The following is a 20,850-nucleotide window of genomic DNA, read 5'->3' as shown; positions in this document are numbered from 1 at the left end:
GCAGACTGTTCAGTGTTCTAGTTCGGGTTGAAATGCTGTATACAGCTACATGACTATTTACCCCAAATTAATGATGTTTGAGTTCATGGGTTTAATACTTTATAGGAACTTCAATAAGAATAGAATGTTCTCGGCAAAAGAAACAATTTTGCTTTTCTTAGGGTTAGGGATATTCTCATTTGGGAAAGGAGTGCTGACAATCATAGGCGTTTGGAATTACAGTGAGGTGTGTGTACACAGAACCGTGGTTAAGAGCTTGGAATCAGGAGATTTGTACTTTACCACCTACTAACAGAGTGACCTAAAAAGGTTACCCTCTGTCTCTGGGCTGCAGTTTCCTTCTCTATAGAATACAAAAATGCCGCAGGTACACAGTAGTAAGTCTCCTGAGGCTGAAGGATCACACTTCAGAATGGTATAGAATCACTTAGAGAAGTGTTTACCGATTGTTATAAAAGATAACAATGTACCCACAGTAAATATTAATTAGAGACCATAGAAATCATATTATTTAGCTAACCCTAATTAAACTTAAAAGTTTTTGCACAGCAAAGGAAATCACATGCAAAATGAAAAGACAACTGTTGGGATGGGAGAAAATATTTTCAAATGAAGCAACTGACAAAGGAATAATCTCTAAATATACAAATAGATCATACAGCTCAATATCAAGAAAACAAAACAACCCATTGAAACAATGAGCAGAAGATCTAAATACACATTTCTCCAAAGAGACATACAGATGAAAGGATGACATACAGACCAACACAGGAAAGGATGCTTAATCTCACTAAGAAAAAGAAATGCGAACCAAAACTACAATGAGATATCACCTCATACTGCTTAGGGTGGTCATTAGCCCAGAACCCACAAAGAATAACTACTGAAGAGGGTGTGGAGAAAAGGGAAGCCTCTTACACTGGCAGTAGGAATGTAAATTGTCAGAGACACAATTGAAAATAGTATGGAGGGGCCGTAAAAAACTAAAAACAGAACTACCGTGTGACCCAGCAATCCCACTACTAGACATACACCCAGAAAAAAAAAACAATTCAAAACGACACATGCACCCCAAGGTTCCCTGCAGCACTATTTACAATTACCAGGACATGGAGACAACCCAAACGTCCATCAGCAGAGGGCTGGATGAAGAAGATGCAGTCCATATGCACAAAGGGATATTGCTGCTGCTACTGCTAAGTCGCTTCAGTCGTGTCCGACTCTGTGCAACCCCATAGACGGCAGCCCACCAGGCTCCCCTGTCCCTGGGATTCTCCAGGCAAGAACACTGGAGTGGGTTGCCATTTCCTTCTCCAATGCAGGAAAGTGAAAAGTGAAAGTGAAGTCGCTCAGTCATGTCCGACTCTTCACGACCCCATGGACTGCAGCCTACCAGGCTCCTCCATCATGGGATTTTCCAGGCAAGAGTACTGGAGTGGGGTGCCATTGCCTTCTCCTTAGCCATAAAAAGGAATGAACTGGGTCATCTGTAGAAGTGTGGATGGACCTATAGACTGTCATACAGAGGGATAACATTATACATAAACCAAATGATTTTGGATGCATATCATTCACAAACGTATTAGTCTTTCAATAGCCTTATTAGCACTGATAAAAACGGTGATGCAATGTTTGCTTCATTGCTAAGGTGAGTCGTCACTTTGTATTTTAAGTCCTTTGTTTTACTTATTATTTTATATTTAAAAATAAATCATGACACAGTGATAATGATGCTGCTGGCCTAGGAGTCAGGAGCTATGGATTCTACTTGGGGGGTTAGAATGATTGCATCCTAAGGACTCTGCTGTGAACTGCCTACTAGGGCTTAAGCATTCAGTAAAATATTTTAGTTTTGAATTCTGAAAAAAACACTATGTATTATTTGAGAATCTTAAACACTTCTACTAAACTTTCTGGCAAAATACTTCGCAAAGGCAAATCCAGTAGAGACATGTCGATACTATGTACTGGACGTTGGTTTGTTACAGGATGCATCTCTTGATCTGGAACTAACCAGGGTGAAAAATATGGCAAAGGGGAAATATGAGTTTTTTCACATCAAAAAGAAAGGTTGAGGTGGGCCTGGATCTATCTGCATTTCAGGCTGTACAACGTAGAAACTGTCCCAAAGGTGCTTTTTTCTAGGTAGTCTTATTTTGTCAACTAAGTTTTTGTTGGACCTAAGGGTTTATGTTTTCTTGACAATCAGTGCAATGTATATTCAAACTCACTGTAGTATGCTTTAATTCTGAATTTTTGTTTCTTAGAATCATAGATTTCCTGTTAGGTTGAAGCTCGAAGTTCATCAAATTCATTTACCTTCAGCAACTACAGAACCTAAGGTGCAATTTTTCTTGTGTGAATGTTGACAATCAAGAACCACAGGCAAGAAAATTAACAGAGAAAATGAAAGGAAAAGAAATTCCAGAAATGAGTGTGTTTCCTTTTTCCCCACTACTGATACAACTTTGGTTGACATAGTTGCGCGTGCACACACACACACACACACACACACATATATATATATTTCCTCCCCGCCCAAAGGTGTTGTAGTTTCAAGGGTAAAAAACACAGGTGTAAAGCTTTGATGATAGCATTTTTAAAATATCTCATTTTTACAACAGAAGAACTTTAATAGTTTTTGTTACAGTCATTTTTACTTTAAAAAAGCAAATGAAAATGAAATTTCAAAATGCATTCCATAATGTCAAAGCAATCAAAAGAATTTAATCACAGAGGGAATGCTACAGTTAAGTGAATTAAGGAGGAAGTTAAGGTTTTCATTTCCAATTTTCCTCTTCCCTGCAATGGACATCAGGCAATTAAAGATTCCATAGGATTTTACAGTTTGCAGTCAACACAGAGTAATGTATATATCTATCTGGCAGGGGAGGGGGTTGTTGTCTACTTCCTTGCAACTATCACTGGGTATGTATAATTAGCACGATCTATGCAATACTGCAAACTTTCTTTGTTATTTACAAAGAATTCCCTGGCTTGCATAATATCTTGGACTATATTTTCCAAGTCTACGGCAACATGATCTTTTTGTGGAATCCACAACATGAAACAAAATTCTCAAAACAATTTCATGAAGGCCTCTTATCTGTTTTACTTTTCCCAGGTGCCTTGGGGTGTTCCTGCTAGTATCATTTGCATCAAGTTTAAAACTAATGAAAATCCAAATACAATTAGAAAGAGAGATGGGGAAAGAGAGATTTCGAATCTGGGTGGATCCTCTCGTTGTGCTGGAGGGAAGAGGACTGTGATGCATCTTTGATAGCAGCAGCAGAGGAAATGAAACACTGATTGCAAGCCAGGGTAGACCTGACCATTAACGTGAGGAAAATCAACATTATCCTGATTATTGCATGTGAGAAACAGATGCTATTCTTGCCTCTTTCTGCAAATGTAACAAAAGGCACTGAACATGCTGGGGACACCTAGGTGGGAATAACACATGATGTGTAAGTTTAAGAGGAAGGGGGCTCCTGCATCATTATCAAAATTCCAGGAATATCCAAATTTTGGCATCAGCATTAGTTTTTTTTTTTTCCCTGAAGAAAAAAATTCCTTACTAATCAACAACTACTTAGTGCATTTGTCAAAAATATGATGTGTTAGGAGAGCCTCAACAGGTAATGCCTGGATGCCTCTCCCAGCTCCACACTCATAACCCACCCCAACAAACACACAGACTCACCCAAAACATGTTCATTCCTCACTGTTCTTGCATATTTGTCTTACAACTGCTTGAGTGACCCCCACACCCCTCTTCTTTCTTTTCAGTTCTGGAAGTTCCCTCCTCTGTGTTCCCACAGCACATTTATCCAAACCAGTCCAATGGAAAGGCTAAGAGCAATGGGAAAAGCAGTCTTGTCTTCTTAGTCTGCATTCCTGCTCCTTGTCTAATCACTGACAACTAGCCTTATCTTATTTTTCCTGCCCTTCACTCCTCTTATGATGGCACACTTCATGCCTTTTAAAAATACTGTTTTTCTCTTTTTGGTTTGTTTCAAAGAAGACAACTGTAAACAGCAAGAGAGAAATCAACCATGTCTTTCTACTACACTGAAGTTAACTATACGTGCACAGATTTGCTCATAAAGTAAATCATTCCTTGATATTATAATACCACAGAGAAAGTCAGAGCTGTCTTTGAAAGATGTGCCGCTGGAATTTTTTTATTGTCATTGGGTGGATAAATGTGGAGAACCAATGAGGTATAATAAATGGGGAAATAATATGAAGTTATAAATGTGGTAATAATAAAAGAATTTTCTTCTTAAAATATGTGCACATATATATTATTTTCATACATGCAAATTTTATACATCAGAGGGGATAGCTTACATTTTTAATCTGAGAGAGTGAAAGAAAATCTGACATAATTCATCCAAACTTGCCTCCTCTACAGGGAACATAGTTAGTATATAAGTAATATGTCTGCTGAAAACCTCTGAGCAACTGAAATAAGACTAAAATTACCTCCACACCATCACCTTATCCTTCTCCCTATTTCCTCCTCCCCAAATCACAAAAATATTGACATCCATAAACCTCATAGGGTGTCAGATCTAGGTGTAATCAAATAGAATATGGATGGAAAAAGTTTGTAATAAAAAGCCAGCATTGCATTCGAGGACTAACTGAGCTGCCGCTGGAGAAGGTGCCTAGATGAAACCTCCCAGAACCCTCGGGCACATCTTTGACCAGTTAGGCAGGCCCCGTGCTCTGCAATTCCTCATTCCTCCCAGGGAATTGTTCTGCCTCTTCCCTGGCTCCTCCTCCTCCCATCAAGGGTCTGACACTGCCCATTGACCACGTTTATTTTTCTGGCTTTTGGCACTAGGAGCTGGTCTGCTGTAGGATAAAAGTGGAATTCTCTGCTGTCTGCAGGGCTTTCCCCAGGGAGCGGAGCATGAAACCCAAACTTATATATAAAATCATATCCTGTTTGCAAACATCATATTCCCTTTGCTTCTCACTAATCTGGTCCTGTAAACCCCAGCACAGCTTGAGAGCCCATTCCTCATCTAAACAAATGCCATAAGCCCCTTTATACTTTTACAACCATGTCAAAAAATAATATTGCCTGCCAATAGTGATGTGATTGGAGTTGCCTCCTCCAAGCCATAAAAGAAGTGCCGAGTCTGTTATCAATTTCTCTAAGTGTATCAGGGGAATTATGGGTCGATTCAGTTCCAAGTTATAAATGACAACTCAAAAGCCGCAGAAGTGTTTGAAGCTGGGAGCTGATGACGACATTATCATAAAAGCCTGCTCGTCCTTGCTTTTGTGGTTTTTTTCTTTCTTTTTTTTTTTTTGTGGCCTATCAAGTGAAGAGGGAAAAATAAGGCTGAGAAATGACTTCAAGATTTCTTCACACAGCAGCAGGTCAGATGGCCAGGAAAATGATCACTATTTTTAGTGATATACCCTGAGGAGTGAGAACTAAAGTGGTCCAGCACTGGCTTTTGTTTCCAGAGTCCCTTAATTATCTGTTTCACTGTATGATGACCAAGGCCTGGGGTTTGGTAAAATGCTCTTTTCAATTGGTGCATTTTCCTGTAGTGCAATCACACAGTAATCAGAAGTGAGTCATGCTGTAGTAACGAAACAAAATGAGAAGCAAACACAAAGGAATTCTGAGACCTTGAGATCGTTGTTCAGAACATCATTCCGGAGGATACACTTTAAAGCACCTTAGATACCACTCATGCATTGAGCTACCCGAGCAAATAATCGCATGTCATTTTATGGGAAAATCAAATAAGTAGTAGAGATTTTTTTAACTTCATAATGCCCCAGGTAGACCCCTCAAAAGTCAATTAATCCATCAGCATTCAGTAGGTACAAATTAAACCCATCTAGTAGGAAGGTATATATTCTAGGTAACTGCAGTTTATCCTAACAGTTGGAGAGTATCAAGTGTTTTGGAATTTAAACCAATGGGTTCATCTTAGATAATATGAACCAGAAGGGGGCCTTAAGACAAAAGCAATTTCAGTGCTTTCAAAGCCTACGAGGGTGCCCCCATGTTGCTGCCAAGCTGGCCCACTCCAAGTTCATACTGGATATCTTTTGTATACTTAAGATGTCTCAGACTGTCCTGGAGGTAAAAAATAATACAAATCCATAAGACCCAGTTTCTCTTAGGACTTATATCAAAACCAAAGATCTCAAGAGTCCAAGATGGTCTAAGAAGACAATAAGGTTCCTAAAAGAAACAAAAACACTGAATCAAGCTAGTTCTCTAGCATCAACAAGTGTAGATATACACAACACAACACATACACGCATACACACTCACTTAGACCTACATAAACACCACCAGAAGACCTATCGGCCAACTTTATAAAAAGAGGTGCTTCTCTCAAGCCCTTTCCAGCAACGATGGAGTCAAACTAATCTAACGTTACTCTTCCTGCTTCTGCTTGTCCAAGCTAGATTTCTCTACCACCCTCACTGCCACTATACTGATTACATCAGTGCTAATCTATGACACCCACTGTGCCAAAGCAGCAGTCTCTGTTCACTCCTTGGGCACCTTAAGAGTTGACTGGAGCAGTTCTTGCTAAAGAATAAGAAGTGCCGGGGGCATGGGTTTAGCATGGCTGAGTAGATGTACTTTGTGTTCAAGGGACAGTGAGCCACGGGCACAGCAGAGGACAAGCTTGAGAAGTGGGTCCTAGAGAGCTATCCTCATCTCAACTCTGGGTCATGAATTAAACGTACTTGTAAATGATTGGGGGTTTGATGACCACCACTCTCTAACAGCTTTGCTTTCCTCCCGATCACCAAATCCACAGAGCAGTCATTAGCTTTGTTTCACTCTCTGCCTCATTTGCAGATAATCAGCCATTCTCAAACAGCCACTTGGGATGTCAGAAAATAAGTGCAAAAGCCAATGAGACCCATTCAAAAAGTCAGCTAATTCTCTGCTTTCTAGAATGGCTTTGCAAGCTCCTGGCTCCACAGGAGGGTTGAGAAAAATGAGCAAGGATTAATGTGGGATGGTGACTGTCCTGTGCTGGGAGTCAAAGTGTGAAGCTCATGGTGAGCTGCCACGAAGGAGACCACACTGCACTAGTCACCCAGCTGTGCTGCTGGGCTCCAGGGACCATGGCTGGTCTGCTGAAGATGAAAGCTTTGGAAGGACCTAAGCTGCACGTCAACCTCATACTGCAAGCCTTTTACAGGTGACTTCAGGAAAATAACTTCTTTACATATTAAGTTTTAAATAATAAATTTATCTTTATTATTCTATTTATCAAAGGAGAAACAACTTCTTTGAGCCTTCAGGCTCTTATCTGCAAAATGGTATTAATAATAATGACTGTTTTATAAAGTTGTTATAAACCTCAGTTGTATGCCGGTAAAAACTGTAATGTCCAAATGGACACTGGCTGTAGCTGCCATTCTTACTTCTACAGGGCAGGGTCACAGGTGAAGGAATAGCAAGATTATCCTTGCTTAATCGAGCATCGCTGAAATGATAGAATTAGCTGAAAAGATATGGGATTTCCCTGGGTAAAATCTAGTTATAGAAAAATAATTGCCTAATATATACACAGGACTAGTTGTGTTTTTTTCCTTCAATTATCTAAGAAACTTAACAGACTTAAATTCCTAAGTCCTTGGAAACCTGATCTACAATTATTTTGGCCTATCTTGATTTAGCACTCAGTTCTATACGATGAAGGCTTTACCAGTGGCTCAGACATTAAAGAATCCGCCTGCAATCCAGGAGACCTGGGTTCGATCCCTGGGTTGGGAAGTTCTCTCGGAGAAGGGAACCGCTACCCACTCCAGTATTCTGGCCTGGAGAATTCCATGGACTATACAGTCATGGGGTCACAAAGAGTCAGACACGAATGAATGACTTTCACTTTTCATTTTATTTAGGATTATGGCTTGTTACTGGTAAGGGCTAACTTTAAGTACACTATAGGTTATAGGGTATGTTTTAATGACCCACAAAAATATCGACATTTTTCCTCATACACTGTCAGATCCAAATAACTTTGTCTTTGAAATATGGTATAAGTATCCTGGATCAAAAAGGCTTCATTAATTACTGAAGACAAAAATACCTCAGGAGGTTCACAAACAAAATGTCCTACAATGCAAAGTGCTTTGTGAAGTTTACGCCATTTTCTCCAGGAATATAATGTATCTGCATACTGAATGTAACTACTGAAAACTGAAATCTGCTATAACACTATGTTAAACCTTCTTGTATTACCTTTTCTCCAGCAATATAAATGTCTAGCAAATCAGCTTCACACAGGAACCTGCAGTGCTAAGGGTCTGACATTTGGATTACTTAGGTATTTTCACAATCTTGAGATTCTTAATAATTTCTGGACAGGGGTATTTGCATTTTCATGTGGCACTGAGCCCTACAAATCATCTGGCCAATCCTGAAGTCCAGAATAACTTTTATACTGAGAAAGAGCCTTAAGCACAACTGACCAAATAAGTCAAAGAATATATTTCTGAAGTTTATGTTATTTAAAAGAAGTCAACAGAAATAATCCCATTTACCACTGCATCGAAAAGAATAAAATATCTAGGAATAAACCTAGCAAAGGAGGTGAAAGACCTATACTCACAAGATGAGCAACTGGAAAGAAACAAGATGACACAGATGGAGAGATTAGACCATGTTCTTACACTGGAATAATCAATATTGTGAAAATGACTATACAACCCAAAGCAACCTACAGATTCAATGCAATATCTATTAAATTATCAATGCTATTTTTCACAGAATTAGATTTAAAAAATTATAGAAAAAATCTGCACAAAAGACCACAAATAGCCAAAGCAATCCTGAGAAAGAAAAATGGAGCTGGCGGAATCAGGCTCCCTGATTTCTGACTATACCACAAAGCTACGGTAGCAAAGCAGTTAAGTACTGACATGAAAAAAGAACTAAATATCAACAGAACAGGACACAAAGTCCAGAGATAAACCCAGGCACCTATGGTCATCTAGTCTTTGACAAAGGCAAGAACATGCAATGGAGAAAAGACAGTCTCTTCAATAAGTGGTGCTGGAAAAACTGGACAGCTACATGTAAAAGAATAAAATTAGAATACCCACTAATACCAAACCGGAGAAGGCAATGGCACCCCACTCCAGTACTCTTGCCTGGAAAAACCCATGGATGGTGGGGCCTGGTAGGCTAGAGTCCACGGGGTCGTGAAGAGTCCGACATGACTGAACGACTTCACTTTCACTTTTCACTTTCATGCACTGGAGAAGGAAATGGCAATCCACTCCAGTGCTCTTGCCTGAAGAATCCCAGGGACAGCGGAGCCTGGTGGGCTGCCGTCTATGGGGTCGCACAGAGTCGGACACGACTGACATGACTTAGCAGCAGCAGCTAACACCAAACACAAAAATAAACTCAAAGTGGATTGAAGACCTAAATGTAAGGCTGGATACTATAAAAGTCTTAAAGGAAAACATAGGTGGAATACTTTCTGACATAAATTACAACACATCTTTTTTGATCCACCTCCTAAAGTAATGAAAATAAAAACAAAATTAAACAAATGGTATCTAATTAAATTTAAAAGCTTTTGCACAGCAAAGGATACCATAAACAAAACAAACAGCCCTAAAATGGTACAAAATAATAGCAAACAAAGCAAAACCAACAGGGATTACTTTCCAAAATAGCTCATGCAGCTCAATATTTAAAAAAAAAAAAAAAATCCAATCAAAAAATGGGCAGAACACCTAAATAGACACTTCTCCAAAGAAGACATACCGATGGCCAAAAAGCATGTGGAAAGATTTTCAACATTGTTAATTTTTAGAGAAATGCAAATCAAACTACAATGAGGTATTCCCTCACACCTGCCCGAATGGCTATCATCAAAAAGATCTACAAACAATAAGTGCTGGAGAGGAGCGGAGAAAAGGGAACCAAGTGTACCACTGGTGGGAATATAAATTGGTACAACCATTATTCTTAAAGATACATGCACTCTAATGTTCACTGCAGCACTATTTACAATATCCCAGACATGGAAGCAACTTACATGTCCATCAACAGAGGAATGGATTTTAAAAAATACAGTACATATATACAATGGACTATTGTGTCGTTTAGTACCTTAGCCATGTCTGACTCTTTTGCAACCCCATGGACTGTAGCCAGCTAGGCTCCTCTGTCCCTGGGATTTCCCAGGCAAGAATACTGGAGTGGGTTGCCATTTCCTTCTCCAGGGGATATTCCTGAACCAGGGATCAAACCCATGTCTCCCGCATTGGCAGGTGGATTCCTTACTACTGAGCCACCAGGGAAGCCTCACAATGGACTATTCCTCAGCTATAAAAACAAGGAAGTAATGTCATTTGCAGCAACATGAATGGACCTAAAGATTGTTGTACTGAGTGAAGTGAGCCAGACAAAGACATAAATCATATGATATCGTATATATATGGAATCTAAAAAGAAAATGGTACAAATAAGCTTATTTATAAAACAGAAAGTCACAGATGTAGAAAACAAACTTATGGTTACCAAAGGAAAAAGGAGGGTAATAAATTGGGATATGCGCATTGACATATACACACTACTATATATAAAACAGATAACTAACAAGAACCTACTATAGGTTAGTAGTAGGGAATTAGCATAGGGAACTCTATTCAATATTTTGTTAGGTTAGTAGTAGGGAGTTAGCATAGGGAACTCTATTCAATATTTTGTAATGACCTATATAGGAAAAAAATCTAAGAAAAGAGGCTATATGTATATGTATAACTGATTTACTTTACTGTACACCTGAAAGTAACACCACATTGTGTATCAACTATACCCTAATAAAAAAAATTTTTAAACCAGTAAACTGATACTTACCCCAAGTCCACCACATGGTAATGAAGAAAAAAACTTTTGAGAGGAGTCACCTACATAGTAAAAAGACATGAAAAATATATAAATTTGAATATAATTATAGGTTTTAAAATGTGGGCGTTTTATTAATACATAATATTATGTCACATGGTATTTATCATTTGACTCAGAGGGAAATTGATGAAACTTTAGATTGTTAAGAACTCAAAGCAAATTGTTACATATATATATACACACATATATTATTACCTGTAGAGTTTACTGCCCCACATGAACAAACACATACCTATGAAATTTAATTCTCAAGATTTTTTTTCAACTGCCCTACACAATTTATAATATATCACAATATCTTTTTTATTTATACCTTATCATATATAACTCAGCCATTCCTTAAGTGTACCCCACTAACGTGATGCTCTGAGCCACAAGGTTTATGAAATACACTCTCATTTTTCACATGCTCCAAATACGAAAATTTTTATCTAAGTATACAGACTTATCCTTAAATTCTAAACATTTCAGATATAGCTGAGGCCAAGTATATGATAAGCCTCTCCATTATTCACAGTATTTTAAACAAATAAGTCACAGAACCATAAAAAGGATAACCTTTTCAGGATCTAAAGTAAATGTCAAAATCTTACTTATGACTATCTCTTGAAATTGAGATTTCATATTTTAATCATTTTTGTTTACGAGCACTTTGTTTTTCTATATTATCTACTGCATGTATGGAGAAAACCAAAATTACCACTCCTAAAGCTCCAAGACTTGTGTCTTACAAAGTAACTAAAGGAAAGGCAAGTGGGCATCTCTATATCATAGTTAACTATCTCTGAAGTGATTCATATGGGTCACTGAGGAGATCAGTGGTAGAACCAGGTACAAATTTCCATTTCACTTATCCTAATTGTTGATGATCAATGAAATAAATAATAAAAATTGAAAATAGGTTTGTGATGAATCTTATGTGTCATGTCAGTAAAAGTCTAAATAGATTCTGCTGTCACAGAAGAAAGTTTATTTTGAAAACAATAAACTGTACAAGTTGAGTTTTCAAATGCAATTGTTAACGATGGAAAACTATAAAGAAATGTCTAAGTGCAAATGAAAAAGTAAGATATCTCATTATATATATACATATAAGGACTTCGAATGGAAAAAAGACGTAAGTCAACAGAAAAAAAAATACCCAAATCATGAAGAAACATTAAAACTGGAATACTGATATCAGTAAAAGATATATAAGCATTTTTATGGATAGCTTGGGGCATGGTAAAAAGTTTTCTTAAGTTGTTCCTCATAACAAAGATAATTCTGTATCAGTGAATATTTTGTAAGGATGTATTCATATGTGAAATTAAAATAAAAAATAATGTATATTTTAATGTCTGAACAACTCCTTCCATAGTCAGTGAAAAGGGCTAAAGGTAATATTACAATGGAATAAAGTAATTTTTTTTAATGTAAATTAGATTTTCTTTTTTTTTTCCGTGATTTTATTCTTTTTATTTTTTTAACTTTAAAATATTGTATCGGTTTTGCCATATATTAAAATGAATCCACCACAGGTATACATGTGTTCCCCATCCTGAACCCTCCTCCCTCCTCCCTCCCCATATCATCCCTCTGGGTTGTCCCAGTGCACCAGCCCCAAGCATCCAGTATCGTGCATCAAACCTGGTCTGGCGACTCATTTCATATATGATATTATACATGTTTCAATGCCATTCTCCCAAATCATCCCACCCTATCCCTCTCCCCCAGAGTCCAAAAGACTGTTCTATACATCAGTGTCTCTTTTGCTGTCTCGTATACAGGGTTATTGTTACCATCTTTCTAAATTCCATATATATGCATTAGTATACTGTATTGGAGTTTTTCTTTCTGGCTTACTTCACTCTGTATAATAGGCTCCAGTTTCATTAAACTCTAAGTAAATATAGAAGACAAATAATACTTGAGAATCTACTTCAGCATTGTTTAAATAATACTAAACAACCAAATTAATCAATAGTTTAAACTTAATAGTGTATAAGAAAAGCCTATTTCATTGAGTTGACTTGATTTATTTTTTAATAACGTTACATCACCTTATCCATGGACTGAGCTCCAGTTAGCCACAAGATAATGAAAACTGGTAGTGAGAATGACAGGAAAATTAATGCTAAGGAAAACCTCTCACCAGACACGATTGGAGAGAATGTTTTAAAAGTGTCATCTTACAGGGTCTAGAGTATTTAAAGAGATCAATGGTGCCCATTTTCAAATCTAATGATTTTATATGTTATCGATGTCTTTCATGATACAGAGACTGATGAATCTGCTCATAGTGAATTTTTATGTAAATCCTTTCTCCTAACACCAGAACCATCGAAAGTAGTAGTATCAATTAAACTGTGTGTGTCCACTGACAAACCCTCCCGCACCATCTGTGGTGGGAGGGATTAGAGGAAGAAGAGGAAGTGTGGGGGTAAAAGAAAGGGATAAAGAGAAAATATCTTGATGGCTATGAATTTCTACACATTCATACATGGCAGCTTCAATCTGGTCTTTGAGATATAAATAAAAAAACAAGCCCCAAGAATTCACATTTCATAAAGAACGAAAAAATACGAGACGTTAAACTTTTAAAAGAGCAAGATTTTAAATGTAGACCCTGAATTGAAGAAGTTGTTTCTGAATTGATGGGAGAGACTGATGTAGTTCAGAAGCATCATCAAATTTGACTTTAGCGCTAGACATCAAGACCAAGCAATACAATATCCTTGTTCCCTTTTACCCCTGTAGCCTGCACACAAGGCTGACACTGTTGCCCTGATCCCTGAGGGGTGCCTCTGGAACTCCACATGTGTATCTACAGTTAACTCTGAAATCATCTTAGTATGAATTTTATTTCACACTGAATACTCTCAACTAATGAGATAAATGGCCAAATTATTTATACAAAACTGTAAAAAATAAATAATTGATAGTTGGTGCTTTTATCGCATATATATTTGAAAAGGACTATTATCCAAGTTCTAAATTATACACTGGAATTCATTTTTAAATATTCAAATCTTTAAATGATACGCATGTTTTGAGAAAATCAGCTTTTCTCAAAAGTGTCAAATTTCATTAAAAAAATTAAACAGTGATATTGCCATGTTTTATAAGTAGAACAGTTCAAAGCTGCCAAAGTTGAAACTTCGTATCTTTTACAAATATGGCCTTTCTCTTAATATGTGGAATATGGTTATCGTGGAGCATCTCTGAAACACCTACATGTAAATTTATCTTAATTAAATCCAAAGTTTGAGATCTAGTTAAAAAAAAAAAATGGGGAAAGTTTTCTACTTGTTTTCTCCTAACTAAATTAATAAATAATAAAAATGAACATAGTTTCTTATACTTAAAATGCATAAGTATTTCAACCACGGAAAACTGTGCAAGTTATGGTCTGATTTACTTCATCATTTTGGTAAACTGGGTGGAATTATTAATTCATGCTAAAATAAGGAAATTTATTGCACAATATACACAGCAAAAATTGCTTTATGTAAAAATCACCATGTGCAGAGATTGACTCCAGCAACAGAAAAAGAGAAAAATAACACACAGAGTGTAAATATCTAAATGGACTCACTTGCTTTATGTTAATATATGTTTATTTTTTTAATTTTTTTTTAACTTTACAATATTGTACTGGTTTTGGCATATATCAAAATGAATCCACCACAGGTATACATAAGTTTAATTCTACTATACAAACTGTCTTTCATCAAATTTTCATAATGTTTTCTAAAAACTGAGTAATCTTCCTGTGTTATCTTTTCTGTCAATTTCTCCCCATCTGGCATGCGCATAAATGCACACACACACACACACAACTATATATGCTTAGTTCATAAATTTAGGGATGCCTGCCACTTGTTTTAAAAGGGTAGATTTTTAATGTTAAAATTGGTGACTGTTAATTTCCCCTCATAAATGCTTTCTAAGATGCCTGTCTACTACATGTCATCCACTTGGTTTCAAATTATTTAGGACCAGTTAACATAGAATCATCTCAAAATCATTCTGAATTGGGTGAAAGAGTCCAATAATTTGGAACTGACATAACAGGTTTACTGGAAAGAAAGGGATTTTCAAGAAAAAGTCCTAAAATGTATTTTCAGTTAAAACATAATCTTTTGGGCATACATCACCATGTCATGCATTATTATTCTATTATAAAAGATTATTAATAAACTTAATTAACAGAATTGTTTCAGCTAAAATGTTTCTGTCATGAACTTTCTTCAATACTGTTGATTCTATCACTCATACAAAGTTTATATAAAGCAGTGAAACATAAATTTGACTTCAAAATCTGATAATAAAGTTTGGAAAAAATCATAAAGATTAGCTTTATTAGTTTTCTACTTCTGCCAACTACTATTTGATTCCATAACTAAAACATGTACTACATAGAGTCTATTAAGATTTAAAATGCAACCTTACTATAAAATACAGGGTTCTAGGTAGAGTAATATGGAGTTTTTCATTTAAAATAAGTTATATTGTGCCCTGTGTGTGTTAAGGCCATAGAAGAAAAGAACTGAAAGACACAAAATAAATATGAAAGGTGAAGATAAATTCACAGAAAAATGTGAAAAAAAATGTAGATTAAAAATGTAAACAAACGTCACAATGCATTTACTCCCAACAGCTATAACACGGTGACACAAATGCTGTATAGAACAGTCTTATGGACTCTGTAGGAGAGGGAGAGGGTGGGAAGATTTGGGAGAATGGCATTGAAACATGTAAAATATCATGTATGAAACGAGTTGCCAGTCCAGGTTCGATGCACGATACTGGATGCTTGGGGCTGGTGCACTGGGACGACCCAGAGGGATGGAATGGGGAGGGAGGAGGGTTCAGGATGGGGAACACATGTATACCTCTGGCGGATTCATTTTGATATTTGGCAAAACTAATACAATTATGTAAAGTTTAAAAATAAAAAAAAAATCTTGAAATATAAAAAATGAGATCCAAAAAAAAAAAAAAAAACCACAAATAAAAATCAACATCATAAAAGCCGCCCTGCCATTTTCCCTAAAGCAGGATTTTCTTAATCTACATTGGCTAACTGTAAGCTGCGAGCTGCACAGGGCACTGCTGCTGGGAGAGCTCTGGGCCACACTGCTGCTGAGTATTCTGAGCTGCCAGCAGTGCTGACTAACGGCAGTGCCGGGTGCGCTGATCTCAGCACGACGGAGGCCCATACAGACCTAGGAGCGTCCCGGGGTCCAGCTTCTGTCCGTCCAGGGGGTTGGTGCCATACAGCAGTGAGTGATGTTCCGAATGAACAAGCTGTATTTCCTCCAGGCTGGCTTTTCGACCTTGAATTCGCTGAAAGAAAACAGCAGAAGTCTACCGTACTTCACTGACAACATTTAGGAGAAAATAAGACCCCAAGTCACATTTAAGATGATTAATAATGGGCTGAGTTTCATCATGGAGCAATGAGACATTGATTTGCGTAACAAAGGACCATAATAATACATGAAAAATGAGTGTATACAAAGTTCAGATCCCATGGATTGCTCAAGCCTAAATGGGCAACTGACATAAAACATATTCTTCTTTGGCATAAAAAGATACCTATAAATAGTTACTAGTTAATAAAAATTTGGTAATAATAGTTAACTCCTTTGTAAAAGTATGTAGTTAAAAACAGGAACTACTGCTTAGCTGAGAAGTAAATTCATTTGATTCTTACTTTACACTCACCCAAAGAAGCTGTTGAAACAGATTCCTTACTGTTTCTTAAAAGAACATAAAAACCAATACATTAGTATATTTGATCATTCCCCATACGCTGATCACGTCATGTGTATGCACCTCACAGCAGTGTTCATCTAGACCAATATCATTCAAAATATATAACATGGGAATTGATCACAGTTCAGGAACAGAATGGTGTGTGAGGAGGTCTACATAGACTTGGGAGTAAATATGGAGAAAATTTTATAGCAACCCCTGACAGAGTATTTTAAATGCCTGTTGAATCAGATACAATCATGCATGTCTTCAATTTTTATTTCATTATTGTAGTATCTCATTTTGAATGTATTTTATAGAAGCCTTAGTCTGTGACAGAATGGAAATTGAACAAAAACAATAACTCTTAATCAGAGATAATTTGAGATACTCTATACTCAATCAATATTTCTACATCCACGTTAGGCAGAAACTTGCATCTTAGCTAACAAAGAATGATTCTTCGACATAGACAAAACTGCACGTAAGTTGAGTCTCAGTCAATGGGAAAAGCGCTCTTCCCGGTCACATTTCTCAGTTGACAAATCTTTTAAACCAGTAAACACCGTGCTGGTGTATGAAGTTAATTAGCCTTATTTTTTAAATTGCTATATTTCCTAAAATTACCCAGATAGTGTTAATATTTTATTTAAAATATGTATCACAACAAGACACTTGTAAGGCAATCTATTAGCAGAGAACTACAGTACAATTCGAAGACAGTCTGTCCAGGGAATGCTGTCTTCTCATGTTCCTGACCATGAATTATCAGTTGACGTAAAATCATCAGGTGACGACAGCTGCTCTCAGGACCAAGAAAACCCCACGCTCAGTCTCCCTGGCTTCAGGTAATGCTGCTGCTGTCTGCTTCTCCAAGGGCGAAAGGTTCGGGGAAAAGAACCTTGATACACTGATACTTCCTAGAAGGTTATTGGCTGGTGGTGCTTGTCACTGAAAATAAATCATCATTTCACAGTGCGAAAGGAATAGCAGGGGACTTGAGAGGTAACAGGAAGGTAATAGGAATGATGTAAAACAGAAACTTTTTGACACTGTGCCATTATGTGCTGAATAAATAAACAAATGCTTATGGCATTTTCATTGCCAAAGCACTGAAGTTGCCTATACTTGACACCCCATTTACATTTCTAGAAAAATAAAAAAATATGCTCTGGAGACCTTATTCCCAGGTAGGTTTAAATGCTGAAATTAAACGAGGCAGGTAATGCTGAAGACTAGGGCAAATTTATGATGGCCATCTGGTCAGCCACTGCTCTCATCAATAAACAAACATGTTACTGACCTAGATGGCTCGCTGGTAAAATCACATTTGGAAATGTTTCTGGAAGACCAGAGCAATCAAAGAAACAGAATGACAAGTAATGAGAAAAGGAAAGTTCAGAGTCTCTATTAAAGGGAAACATTTTAAATGTGAGATTTCAGCTGGTGGAAAATCCCCCAAGATAAGCAGTGGTAACTCCATGGTCTGAGTCATCTAAAATTGGAACGAGCAGCACTGAACGTTTCAGCACTGAAACCAGACTGTGGCAACCAGTCCCAGTCTGGCAGAATAATGAACACCATGAAATAACAGGGCTTCCCGCTCTCATTTCTATGAGTCTATGAAATCCATAGCCACTAACATCTACACGCTGATACAGTCAGACATCCATATCTTAAACAAAGCCGGCTCTAGCTAACAATCAGACACACATTTGGGCTACTATCATAAAGCTCCATCCCCTTTCCCATAAAGACATTTTTCTACTCTACAACAAATTTTTGCCTCTGGTATAATGTTAAATACCATGAGCAATAAGTGCAGCTCTATGTTTTCACAAACTAGTCATATATATTCACATACCATACATTCCATGCATCTCCTAACTCCCTTCTCATTCTCCCACAACCCCACTAGGCTGAACGCTCAATCACAAACTTGAAAAATAATCTGCTAACAAGATTCAATTATTGACAGTAGCTCAAGTGCTGATAAATCTTAAGAGGACACCTGCTGCACCTCAGTCATTCCCTTGTGGAATATCAGTTAACTGACAGTAAGGGCAGAGCATCTGGCCCAGCCTGCTTCAGTCAGTCAGTTCAGTCACATCCAACTCTTTGCGACCCCAAGGACTGCAGCACGCCAGGCTTCTCTGTCCATCACCAACTCCCAGAGCCTATTCAATCTCATGTCCATCACATTGGTGATGCCATCCAACCATCTCATCCTCTGTCGTCCCCTTCTCCTCCCACCTTCAATCTTTCCCAGCATCAGGATCTTTTCCCATGAGTCGGTTCTTCGCATCATGTGGCCAAAGTATTGGAGTTTCAGATTCAACATCAGTCCTTCCAATGAATATTCAGGACTGATTTCCTTTAGGATGGACTGGTTGGATCTCCTGGTAGTCCACTTACTCTAAGAGTATTCCTCCCTGATTTATACCCTAGTCTCCCCTTCATCACTAAAATGTAACAAAGGGCACAAGTTTTCCCTCTGATTTCTTTCTCCTGCCACTCTATACTTCTTTTTGACTCCTAGGAAAAATTTTACACTGGCTCATTTTATTACTACAGAATGTGTTTTTTAAAAAATCCTTACACTATATATAAATAGCAATTCTTTGTTGTTGTTGATTGTTCTAGATTTTTTTTTTCCCTCCTGTGGCATGTGGGATCTTAGTTCCCCAACAGGGATTGAATTCTTGCCTCTTTCAGTGGAAGCATGGAATCTTAACCACTGGACCACCAGGGAAGTCCCAAGTTATAAGCACTAATTCTTTACAATCCTTTCTGCTTCTATGCCCACTGGAGAATAAGACCCACAAACAAGGTGTACATGTTTCTACAGAAAGAGGGCAGTAGAAATGAATTCAATATGAAAAACGGCTTCTACCTGGAGAAAGGATCTGGAGAAAACGCGTTCTAAGATTTATATCTCTAAGAGGCACTGCTATGGGAACTCTGTGAATGACTAAGCTAAAAATGCTGAAATAGCAGCAGCTCTCCTTTTTCCTTAAGACTGAGTACCTCCTGGAGTAGTTCGTTTTGCCTCACTATCATCAGATATCTTAAATTCATCATATTCTACTTTTCCTTTCAAACTGAAGTCTCCAACGGTTTTCATTTTCTGGTATCATCATCAGTAATTTATTAAGTGACGTGTTTATGCTTAAATATAGACTGTCCCGTTTAATCCCTTCCCATATTTTCAATTTCCTGTGTACCCTTTATTCCTTCAGCTTTCTCTCATGATGTGCTCTTGAGCCAAAGGTCAAGAGTATAATGAGTCACAAAATAGGATAAAGTGCTCTGATAATCGTAATGTGGGGAGATACTGATTTCTGTTCTCAGAGATATTTAGCTGGCAGTATGCCAACCTAAAGTCATCTATGATTCTGACCAAAAGAATTTTTGAGAATTCTGAGTATATGGACACTCAGTGCATATACGGGTTGACATGGGTATCCATCCAGGTATTTCTCACTAGAGAGCCTAACACAGATCTTAAATACCTTGCCAGTATGGGTCTAAGAAAGGAAACTTACAGCTCTCCCTTCTATTTCCTAGTAAAGACACCCTGTGATATAGGATGTAGGCTATCATTACTCTATTTCCATTCTCTGTGACCTGCACTCAAGTAGTCTCTTCCTATAGAGTAGGAAAGGAGCTCCTGTGCTAAGTGTCTACTCTGTGCCAAGCACCTGAGGACCAAGGTCTTCTTCATTAGATCAGCCCCCCAAACAGTGTACATTCAGGTTTGAAGTCCGACTAATGTTGTTCAAAACGACCGTATCATTGAGTCTCACAACACACCATGGCTCTTTCCTAAAGAAGTGGTCTTTCTGAATTAAAGCCTGTTACTGCAACCTGATTACAGAAGGAACATTCTGAACATGACCTACAAAGTCATATTGCAACAGGATAAAATGCAGCCTACCCACACCCACCCACACACAGAGTGCACACACGGTATAGATTCTTTTTTTTTTTTTTTTGCCAAGGAGCAGGGAGAAAAGGAAACAGTTCTATTCCTTCCCCTCCTGTGTTCAAAGCCTGGATTGAGGCCAGTGTACTAATCAGTTCTCATTGGCCCTGGAGGAATCAGAACCTTTTGTAAAATATAATAAAGGGCATAAAATCATGATAAAATGCATGAAAAAGCAGTGCCTTTGGTT

The 20,850-nt window shown here is 37.6% G+C and overlaps 1 protein-coding gene across 1 annotated transcript in view; it reads right to left on the bottom strand.

Moving 5' to 3' along the window:
• Positions 1–20,850, bottom strand: part of HDAC9 (histone deacetylase 9) — a 1,013,734-nt gene that overhangs the window by 260,290 nt on the left and 732,594 nt on the right. Inside the window, exons 16-17 of the mRNA XM_055589928.1 lie at positions 16,144–16,264; positions 10,883–10,932 (exon numbers count right to left, since the gene is read on the bottom strand). Coding sequence (XP_055445903.1) covers positions 10,883–10,932; positions 16,144–16,264 — 171 coding nt within the window. The remainder of the gene's footprint in view (positions 1–10,882; positions 10,933–16,143; positions 16,265–20,850) is intronic.

The sequence above is a fragment of the Bubalus kerabau genome, chromosome 8 (genome assembly GCF_029407905.1).
Source record: "Bubalus kerabau isolate K-KA32 ecotype Philippines breed swamp buffalo chromosome 8, PCC_UOA_SB_1v2, whole genome shotgun sequence".
In the NCBI taxonomy this organism is placed as follows: Eukaryota; Metazoa; Chordata; class Mammalia; order Artiodactyla; family Bovidae; genus Bubalus; species Bubalus kerabau.
This window is presented reverse-complemented; position numbering and strand designations above follow the sequence as displayed.